The following is an 11,557-nucleotide window of genomic DNA, read 5'->3' on the forward strand; positions in this document are numbered from 1 at the left end:
TATGTTGGATTCGGTCTTGGAGGAGGTCAATGGGGGCTTCCAAGAATATCAACAAGAAAAATAAGCTACTATTTTCTTTGGTTTATGCAACATGTTGGTTCGTTTAGATAACTAGAAACTCGGTTATTTTTGTAACGGAGAACACCTCGCTCTCTAATTAAGGTTGCATAAGAGATTCAAATCCAACTATTTAGTTGGATTAAACATCTTGCTAAATTTTGTAGCCTTAATTGACATTATTGGTGCAGTCCTCCTTTTACTGCTTGTAAGTTGTAATTTCCTGGTCTAGGTCCCTGCTATGGTTAATAAAATCTTCCGTAGTTGTAAAATGAATCCTTTAAATACTAAATGAAGAAATAGTTTGTTCACAAAAAAACAATTTCATGAGCTCTTTACGAGTTTAATACTTGAACTAAAAGTAAATTCATAAATTTCAAACTCTGTAACTCCATCTTTATAATAAGTCAGTGAATGAAATGATGTTAATTTCTAACAGCCAAAATAACATACTAGCCTTTGTATTTTCTTTTTCTTACTTTCCTATCTCCCCGTGTTCAAATATTAAATATACATATCGAATCTATAATTCAACAATAAAAACGCTTACACATGTATTTGACTTTTACAACATTTGCATTAGTTGTATAGATCGTGCAGGAATTTTAAGGAAAAAATAACCTCAACACCGTCTATCTAAACATCCCTCGTGGCCATCGCATCATGGAATAGAATCCTTTGTATATCGAAGAAGCAAACGAGTTTCCTCTTTCACCTTATAAATTACAAGCACAGAACCCCTCATTTTCACCATCCAGATCCAACTTCTCTCTCCTATCTCTGTGTAAAAATGGCAAAGTTTGTCTCCATTCTGCTTGTTTTCTCCTTGGCTTATACTTCTGTTGTTTCTGCTGCTTCTCCTCCAACTCCAACGGAAGGTATGTTACAATTTAAAAAACACACAGTAGCATCATTACACAAATAAACAACCATTGACGCCATTAATGTCGGTTGTCTTTATGCAGGTCTCTTACCAAACGGAGACTTTGAACAACCACCGAAGGCAAGCAACATTAGAAAAAAAGTCCTGATTGGCAAAAACGCTTTACCAAAATGGGAGATTAGTGGTGTTGTGGAATACACGCAGGGCGGACCTCAGCCTGACGGTATGTACATCCCCGTCGCACACGGCGTCCACGCCGTCATACTCGGGAACGAAGCAAAAATCTCCCAAACAATACCCGTGAAAGCTGGATCTTTGTACGCTATAACTTTCGGAGCTTCAAGAACTTGTGCGCAGCAGCAGGTGTTAAGAGTGTCTGTGCCATCACACTCGGGGGATCTTCCGCTCAAGACTTTGTACTGTGCTGACGGTGGCGATGTGTATGCGTATGGCTTTAGGGCTAATTCAAGCAGCGTGAGGTTAACCTTCCACAACCCTGGTGTAGAAGAAGACCCCAAATGTGGCCCAATCATTGATGCAGTCGCCATTAAAGAACTCCACCCTCCCAGACTTACTCCACGTAAGTAACTCTCAGAAACTTTAAATCAGATCAAAAGCTCATTCCTATGATCAATTCATGAATATTTTTTGTTGCAGATAACTTGGTGAAAAATGGTGGATTCGAGGAAGGTCCTCGTCTATTAGTAAACTCCTCCAATGGCGTCCTTCTCCCTCCTCAACAACAAGACCACACATCTCCTCTCCCCGGGTGGATCATCGAGTCTCTTAAAGCTGTTAAATTCATCGACTCCAAGCATTACAACGTCCCACATGGCGACTCAGCCGTTGAGCTGTTGGCCGGGAGAGAAAGCGCCGTCACACAAATCCTCAGAACAGTACCTAACAAACTCTACACCCTTTCATTCGCCATTGGAGATTCCAAGGACTGGTGTCTTGGAGACATGATTGTTGAAGCATTTGCTGCGAAAGAGAACCTGAAAGTACCATTTAAATCGGAAGGGAAGGGGGAGTGGAAGATGGTTAGCATGAAGTTTAAGGCGACATCTTCAAGAACCCGAGTGAGCTTCCACAGCTCATATTACCACACTAGGGCTGACGACACCGTGTCCCTTTGCGGTCCAGTGATTGATGAAGTTCGCGTGTTGTCGGTCCGCGCCTAGAGGTAAATTTGGTCTGTTTTAGTTCGATATTTGTAAATCAGACATTCCATGATATTGGGTGACATTGATTGAAATGCATCATGTGACCACAATATTGTCAACTGTAATTTGGTTAAATAAAAAAAGATGAATTGCAAAAGAAGTCTAAAAGCTGGCTGCATGCACTTGTATTTCTTTTCTATTGAGTTGTAATAAACATAAACTTGAATTCTTTTATTAGAGTTATGTTTAATTAAAAAATGAAAACCATATTTACCAAAAGATGTATAGTTGAAAAAATAATCAGTAATACGTTTAATATCGAAAAGATCCATAACAATTAATCGAGTCAAATACTTGTACAGTCAGTTTTTAACAACACTTGAAGACTCGCGTGTGAGAGCTTTTACCTTTATACATATCATGTAGTAAATGTTCTAATTAATTGATAGAATAAAAAAATATTTAGTCAACTCATGACGCCTCTGTCGCACTTTAAAAAACTTCCCTTTCCAATCGGAACATGCAAGGGGCTCAACGTTTTCTTCCAAACCTTCCGCAATGTCCTCTTTATTATGGTTAATGATTCTTCATTAAATCAAAAACATACAATTACAAAAATATATATACAAGGATACAAACTAAAATAACCACTTTTTTTTATAATGCAACTCACAGCTTATACAAAATGGCGCCATTTCTGAAAATTCTGAAAAAAAAATGGAACTTAACATTTAAAGATTTTTCTTAAGAGATACATGGATTCCACGAGCCAAATTAATTTTACATGTTTATCTACTTAGATATTATGTCGTTATTTATAAAGTAGATGTATGGAATGTGAAGAACATATCTAGATACCAAGAAAAAATATGGAACATATCTTCTATGCAGGCCTAGATTCTATTTTTACAGTAATTTTTTGATAGATTAGTTACTATACGGCTTCTTTTGGTCAAAAATCAATTTAATAACTTCATAACTAAATTAGTAAGTTTAGTGTGATGTTTTATATGAAGATTTTAAGAAAACAGATTGTACACTGTCAAATATGTTAAAGTGCGGAAGATGTTGAATATGGTCAAGATCTTGAGGATAAACATATTGATATTTGTTATAAAGACTTCAAACGAAAAGAATGATCGGAATCGTGATTAAATCTAAGATGTAGATAAATATATGTTTAGAAAATAGGACAAAAATAGTGTTAATGTTGTAAATATGTTGAATATAGCAATAAGTCTTAAGATGTTCAATATGTCGAATATTCAACAAAGATATTAAAAATATTTTTAGTATATGTATAATGTATCAAAAATACGTATAACTGTAAGTATTTTAAAAACACATATTGAAAGTTGAAGATAAGGACATATAAATGTAGACATCAATGCGAGAACACGAGATATACAAGGAAAATTCGTAATCATTTAGGATCTCCGTCATAAAGCCTCGGGTGGTGACTAATGTCACTCTTCCTTAGAACCTTTATTAGAAATTAATAGGAGAATTGCAAGTGCAAATTGATCGTGAGTAGTATGAGCAAAGGCTAAGAAGAGTAATTAAGTGAGTGTATATGTGTGTACGTGTATGTGTACCTTTAGTCTAAAAATTTGGGATTTTCCTCTATTCTTGCTTGGCCAAGTGTTTCGGGGAGACTCAAAGTATATTCTTGTTGACCAAGTGTATGATTGGCTTAGTCTTCATTTGAATATATAACTTTTTAATTATGCATAGAGAAATACAAAAGATGTGATGGCAATTCCAAAAAAAACTGGCTTGATCAGGAGTTTGGGCCATTCAAGATGTTAGTATAGATTCATGCAAGATGTTAGATATAATAAACTAAAGGTAAAAAATATCACCCATAACAATTACTCCCAGAAATTACCATCTCAAGATCTTGAGAAATAGGGATTTTTAGAGCCAAAATCATATTGTTAGGTGGTGATGGAACATGGCGCTCGTATCCGAGATAAGTCTCATATGTCCATGTTCCTAGGACATTCAAATATTCCACGACCTAGATTTTTGCTTGCAATCTTCTTATAAATGCAAAACCTTGTTTAGTCTTACCATAATTACTCGCCGTCTTGAAGATTCTTCGATTTTATGTAAATAATTCTTTCTTTTTCTCATATTGTTTAACTTCCTTTTTGTTAAATATCATGGGTAAGAATCTTACTAGGTCTACAGTTAGGATTAAAGTACTAATCTTTGAGGATTTCATTAAATCGGGAATACTACCCAGGTTGAGAGTCATAAATGTGCATATTCAAATGTTGAGATCAAATCACTTCAATCATCAAGGCAGTTCCCAATGGTACTGTTTTTAGGGTTTTACTACAAGGCTAAGGCTTGATTTTCTTTCTTCGACATGGGTTTATTTTTACGAACTTTGATTCTCAATCGGGCTTTCGTTGTCTTTTCCTTTAATGTTGAGGCTTTTCTCTCTATCGGTCCCTCAGTGAAAATCTAAAAGATACTTGTTATAGGAATAAGAAAGGCAAAGGGCAAGGCTATAAGTCCTGATCCCAAGAAGAGGAAGATCACTATGGAACTTAGCCAGAGACTTTTTGAGGGTTTAGGACCATTTGAGATCAAACATAAAATCATTACATTTACCCAAACTGTAAGTTAAATCTTATTGGATCACTTGTTCATTATCACTGCTAAAAAGAATTTTTCTTTTAAGATACTACTCTGATGTTAAGGATACTGAGGAGATCAAGCGGGATCTTGAGGCCTCGAAGAGACAGATGAAGATCAGGTTGTCTATAAAGAAAAAGAATGGAAGAAAAAAGAGAAAGATATTAGGCTTAAGTTTAAGGATCTTACAGCCAATAAGAAAGAGGTGTTCAAGAGGTGTGTTGAACTTATGCAGAGGATTGAGGAGATAACTAAAGACGAAGGGTTTTATTCTGCATTCTGTGTCTGAGGAAACATTTATGATGACGGATGATCTCAAGAAAGGTAATGAATCTTCTTGGGATCAAATGGTGTGTGATGAATCTGGTATCTCAGTCGAGGTTGTATTGATTTATAAGGTAAGACTCGTTCGTCTCAAGCCCAGCCGAACATGAGAAAATAGAACAACGTCAGACGTTCTTCGGGTGTCGAACCTGGGAGAAGCTTCGATTCTTAATTCAGATTTAAGATATCGGTGATCATTATCGAATTATCAATGAGATGTGGTTGCCTAGAGCATACATGTTTGTCGTCAAGCTAGTCTGATTTTATACTACCTTTGCATAGGAAAGTGGAGATAAGGACAAGCCGAGCAGGTCCCTGTTTCATCTTCATTAATGCACCTAGTACGAAGGTACAAAAGCAGTACTTATGAACAGTCGAAAGTTTTGTCATTCTCGTTATCTAAGTTGTATCGAACCATTGGTCCATTAAAGGCTGTTTGTGCATAGTTCACAATGTTCCTCACAAGTCAAGTGGTTCGGCTTCATCTTTCATGGTTAATCATTTCGCGATACACTCATTCGGACGATGTATCAGTGGTCCGGGTTCGGCTCGACCGAACCACTTTTGTTCGGAGGTGACATACCTCATTAAGTCCCCTAGGTTCGGATTATTTTTAATAATTCAAATTTACTTCTCTTTTATCAACACCAGCCTCTAATAGATAGACTTGTCTATCAAATCAGGTATTAGATTCAACCGTTCGGCCTCCCTATGACTCATCATTACCAATCTTATTACTGTTACCTCGAAATTACTAATTGCCCCTTATTTATCGGGCACGATTGAATCATTTTTCTTCAACTGCTTCTTCGATTTTAACTTCCCTCTACTCTCTATGCTTCTAATTCTTGTAACTTCTTTGATTTCTTCCTTCATCCCTTTATCATGGTGGAAGATAATCATCCCGTCGACACAGATTTCTCTACTTTGACTCAAGGATTATCCGATGAAATCATCAAGTCTTTCCACAGTGATCGCCAATTCAAGCCCATTCTTCCTTCTATGGACCAGCCTGTTAACATCTCTCCAGAAGGCTATGTCGGTGTTTACACCGTGTTCTTCAGTTCTGGACTCCGCCTACCCTCCTTTGAGTTCTTAAATTCCATTCTTGGGTATTATGAACTCCACATTGCCCAAATTACTCCCAACAGCTTCAAAAAAATCGTGTGTTTTGTGTTACTGAACAAAGCCCTAATCATAGGTTCGTCTTTATCTTGTTTCATCAGTTTTATGTAACTATGACGAGCGGCGATTGGGTGTCTTTTTCTTTGCGCTCTGGAGCTATCAAAATATGCGACGGGTTACCCACCTCTATCAAGAAATGGAATACCGAGTTCTTCTTTGTAGATGCATCTGCTTTCGGAGTTGTTATGCAGTTTGAAAGCCTTTTAAACCGTGACCATGAACCAAACCCTGAACTTACTGTAGATAATCAATACACTGTAGACCGATTGGTTGCTAATTCTATCAAATGGTCTGATCATGACGATTCGATTCTCGAAATTGTCGGACAATCAAACACGCTTCTTGAACGCCTTCTCCGAAAATGTAATACCCATATTCCAAGGTTGTTGAGGGGCCTACCATGAGATCTGAAACTCATACCGAAGGTGAAGCAGTAATGGAGTTTGAATCTAGTATTGACTCCCACGTATAACCCTAGTCTGGCGATCCCGCTGTGATCTTTTCGTCTCGCTTTGACAAAAGAAAAAAGAAGGACGATCAGTCTAAACGTAAACCGCCAGGTTTTTCATTTTCCTATGTGACAACAATCAATTTTGGTTAAACAAATTCAACAAAAGTCAACCAGGTCAACTCAAATCGTATTAGGATTTTAAGAGAAATGTGATATTTCCTAATGTTTCTAATGTACTATTCACAACTTATAATACAAAGTACCTCTCTGGTTGCCAATTATCGAATATAAACCCTAATTAGGGTTAGTAACGTAACAACCTGATAATTCAATTGTATATTATTTGGGTATAAATAATATCCATAACACAATGTAGTGGAGTTCATAAACCTTACACTACATGACAAATTAATAACGAAGGTTACATATACAAATTTTTGGTGAATTCGTCACCAAATGCGACAGATTCTATACCCGGCTTAAACACTCAGATGTTAACGAAAATAATTAGGAATTATCCTAATTTTCGTGTAATGTGCTATTATTTTTGATGATATTGATTTTTATAATAATTTGAATTTAAATGATTCACATTAAGTAAATATACATCAGTTTTACCATACTTTTTATAAAAATCACAAACTTTTATAAAAATTACTCATTCTTTTATTAAAAAAAACAAAAGAAACATTTTTTGTCTTATATGGTGATGACATCTTTATTAAAGAAATAATATTTTAATAAAAGTCAACCTCTACACCCTACACCCTACCAACCCCACCCCTCCCCCTCCCCCTTTAAACTTATGCCCCCCTCCCCCCTTTCACTTCATAATGTTCATATTCTTCATCCTTCATCTCCTTCCTCTTAAGAACAAGTTTTCTTCTCAAGGTTAATTCTCCATAAGTTGGTTCTTCATCTTTTGGTATGTTTTTCCTTACTAATCTAGTGATTCTACACACATATATACTAGTTTTGTTGCAATTACACACATTAGCATGTGTTAATATCCATAGGATATTTCGATCTTCAAGTGTTCTTCAAGTGTCTTCAAGTGCTCTAAGCTTCAAAACATTCATCTTCATCTCTTTATCCACCAAGAAACACACTCAAGGTAAGTTCATACCCCTTATTTTTGATTTTATCCAAGTTTTAGGGGGGGGGGGATACAACTAAAGTTGTATAATAACACAAGTTGTTATACATGCTTTGTCTCCAAGTTGTGTAAAAGTATTATTTACATGAAATAATGTTATTACCTAGTGTTATGAGCATTTATGTTTGGTATGTTGTTTAAAATTCAAAACTACGAAAAATGAGTATAAACTTGCTATATGTTCTTGAGAAAAGGCCACAAAAACAAAACTCTAAAAACTATGGTTTTTATGAACATAATATGACTTTTCTAGCAAAAATGGTTTTAACCAAGTTATTACATCATTTTTGTGGGATACAATCCAAAATATGTTATTTTGGACATGTGTTATGAAACTAGTTAAAATACCAGGGATTTGGTTTTACAAAAAGAAAACCTAAAAACCTACCATTTTTATATAAAAGTAGGGTTTTCTAGCAAAAATGGTCATGACTAGGTTCTGGTACCATTTTTGTGAGATATGACCTAAAATATGTTGTTTTAAACATATAAGGTTAGTTTGACTTGACATCCACAAAAAGGTAAAAATAAATTTTACCAAGTTTATAACTCAATTTTTACCGTTTGGTGACATAAAAATGGTCAAAACTAGCAAATTGGCATCACCATAATAAATGTTCATATACTTGTGTTAGATATAAATTATATGTTATTTAGGGACATCTAAACATGTTAACTTATATATATGTGAGTATATGGGCACATCAAAACATTTGTAATAAACTATAATAGGTATAGTTTATGGGTCAATGACACTATTTTACCGTTTTGATACAATAAGAATAATTATCTAAAAGTAAATACTATGGAAAGTTGATATTTAAACTTACAAGGGTTTTCATTACACTAAACGTAAACTTGTTGAAACAATTATGTGAGACAAAGTCTTCACCATGCCCACTAGAGTACACATTAAAGTCCTGAAATATAACTAGAATCTCGGTAAGAGAGCGTGGCACTTGTATATAGATCTATACAGGACTGACAATCCCGCACCTAAGCTTCTAAATAGCTAGACCGGCAGGTCTGGGATGACAAATGTCTAACATTCCGACGCCTGAAGAACGTCGTAGCAGGCCAACTTCGGTTTTAGCGTGGTTGTAATAACTCACAAGTGGACTCAACAATACAATTGGTCTACGGGGTAACATGCGTTCAAATGGTTCTATATAAGAATAAAACTACATAATACTATTTTAAGTATAGAAATACTTACACATTTTTGGTCATAGGGCATTTAAGACTACAACTCATTTTTAAGAAAATATTGGATGTTCTAGGAACATACACTATCATTTTACAAGGAAAAAGTTACAGATTTTTCACATAAAAAACTCTTATGAACTCACCAACTTATTTGTTGACACTTTTCAAAACTACTTGTATTCTCATGGAACCGTTAAACAGGTAACCACAAGGCTTTTGAGGATGGGACGTTACGGCGTCATACTATGTATTTTTGTCATCATAATGTAATTGATTCGAAACATACAATACTTGGCAACAATGTAATATTCTCAATTATGTTTATGATGGTTGTGTTTGGTTTGATTCACTATTGTACATTATGTTGTGGTACCGTTCATGAAAGTCATCCACCCCAAGATGTTTTCGCCATCCTGGTTTGGGGGTGTGACATCCTAGCCGGCACGAAAGGTGAGCACATCATCGAAGCGTAAGAGGGATCTTTCTTCGTCTGAGGGAGTAACCGTCACCGAAGTAGAACATATGGAGCCTCAATTCGTTCCCCAGGACCAACCGAAGAACCCTACAGACGTGGTTTCGCAAAAGTGACTTCATTCTACTCATCACATCAAACATGTGAACCTTCCTGATTCTAATAAGGTGGTTGAAGAGCCTTCCTTGAACAATCCTTCAATTGCCAAGCCTCCAGTGCCTCCAAACACAGATCCTTCCTTACTTCATGATTGCCCAGTCCAAGATGACCCTAACCTGGTAACTGCTATTAAGGCTTTATTTCATCCTTCGCCAAACCTTACACCACCTCCTTCTTTAAGTAGTTCTCATATCACAGATGTTATGGTGATGAATCATGTACTAATCCCTAAGGCATTTGATACTAAGGTTCGGTCGATGATGTCCCTGCTACGGAAGGATGCTAGCCAACGAGATTTTTTAGGAAAAGATGTTCAGTTCTAGTGTTGCAACCACAACTTCCACAACTACAACCCCTGTCATTGTGGTTAATTGTCACACATCGAAACCGATGACGGAAGCGTTCCGGGGCGGAGGACGTCATGTGTAGTATCACAACAGTTGTATCATAGTAAGCGAAGTAAACACAACCATTACATTATAATAAGAATATTTACATTGTTGAAAACATGGTTTATACATAACAGTATATAACAAAAGTAAAAGACGTGACTCCAGAATGTTCCGTCTTCTCCAAAAGTTGGCAAGAGTACCTGTCTATTGATGCCCTGAGAATACAAGCTGTTTTAAAATATCAGCATAAAGCTGGTGAGTTCATAAGCGTTTAGTTCTGAAGAAAGAAATGTTTCTTTGATCATTTGAAAAGTGTTTCCCAAGAAAATCCTATATTTTCTTATGAAATATGTTTGATTATCCATTAGTTATATGTTAAACAGCCTGTTTATGAAAGGTTGAGTTATTCCAGGAAAATCCTATATTTTCCTTAAAAGTTGATAGTTGGTTATCGATTCTGAAATGAGGTGTACAAGTATCTACCATACTTGTATCGTTAGATGTAGTTTCCTTGAAAAACCCTGTTTACTCTCTGTGAGATGTATTAGCCGTATTACATAAATAAAACTAATAAAGAAGTAGTGAACTAGATCCTAAGAGCATTACTAATGCCCTCTAGTAATCAAATCGGTTATTACTTTGAGGTTAGTTCACTTGTTTCATTATTACAAAAGTAAATCTCTGTTATCTAGGTTGCGAGTTTTATAACCATACATTAAACTAGATATGGCACGTAACGGGGCCAATATCCTTTTATGACTTTGTCACCCGTAGACCTGAAGGTCCCATTGTAGCTAGCAGCGAGGTGCGGGGTAGTCAGTCCCGTATAGATCTATACACAATAGTCACGCTCTCCCTACAAGAGATTCTAGTTATAAGGGTTAGTCCTACACTCACGAAATCCGGTGGAGTGTTACCAAGGACGTGTCTCCAATCCTAAAATAACAAACTTACAAGTAATAGTACCAAAAATTCTGTTTATGTTTTGTATAAATCCTTTATAAAATATCACATTTTATGATAAGATTTACAAGTTGCTTGCTTTAGTTTTGAAAACTGTTTCTACGAGTTGATTTCTTAATCGATTGGTAAAACGGTTTTCTGAGTTAAAAGCATGCTGAACATATAATCATTCTATTCAAAATGAGATAACTTGAGCACAAGTTTCCTTGTACTTTTGCTTGTATTCCCCCCTGAAAACATGAAAAAAATTCGGAAAAAGCGTAGGGGGTATGAACTCACCTGAAGTGAGTGATTGGGATGAACGGATGGTATAGGATGCTAAGTGTCAAGTGAAGACTTGAACACACACACGGATCCTATCAACATATAAAGACACATATATGAATACAAACAACTAATTAACCAAGTTAAGACACCCTAGGACATGGAAAACACTTTGATTCAAGTGCTAGAAGTACCAAGGGTTGCATCTAAGGGTTGTAAAGCCACTTAAAGGAAGT

The 11,557-nt window shown here is 35.9% G+C and overlaps 1 protein-coding gene across 1 annotated transcript; it reads left to right on the forward strand.

The window, feature by feature from the left end:
* The first annotated feature begins 795 nt into the window (after positions 1 to 795).
* On the forward strand, positions 796 to 2,340 carry LOC145108725 (protein TEEBE-like). The gene is made up of 3 exons (XM_079045801.1): positions 796 to 935; positions 1,023 to 1,520; positions 1,598 to 2,340. Exons 1-3 carry the CDS (start codon positions 848 to 850, stop codon positions 2,119 to 2,121), a joined length of 1,110 nt encoding a protein of 369 aa, XP_078901927.1. The 5' UTR covers positions 796 to 847; the 3' UTR covers positions 2,122 to 2,340.
* The last annotated feature ends 9,217 nt before the right edge of the window (positions 2,341 to 11,557 follow it).

This window comes from Lactuca virosa, chromosome 1, assembly GCF_052849685.1.
Source record: "Lactuca virosa cultivar CGN04683 chromosome 1, Lactuca_virosa_CGN04683_v6, whole genome shotgun sequence".
NCBI lineage: Eukaryota > Viridiplantae > Streptophyta > Magnoliopsida > Asterales > Asteraceae > Lactuca > Lactuca virosa.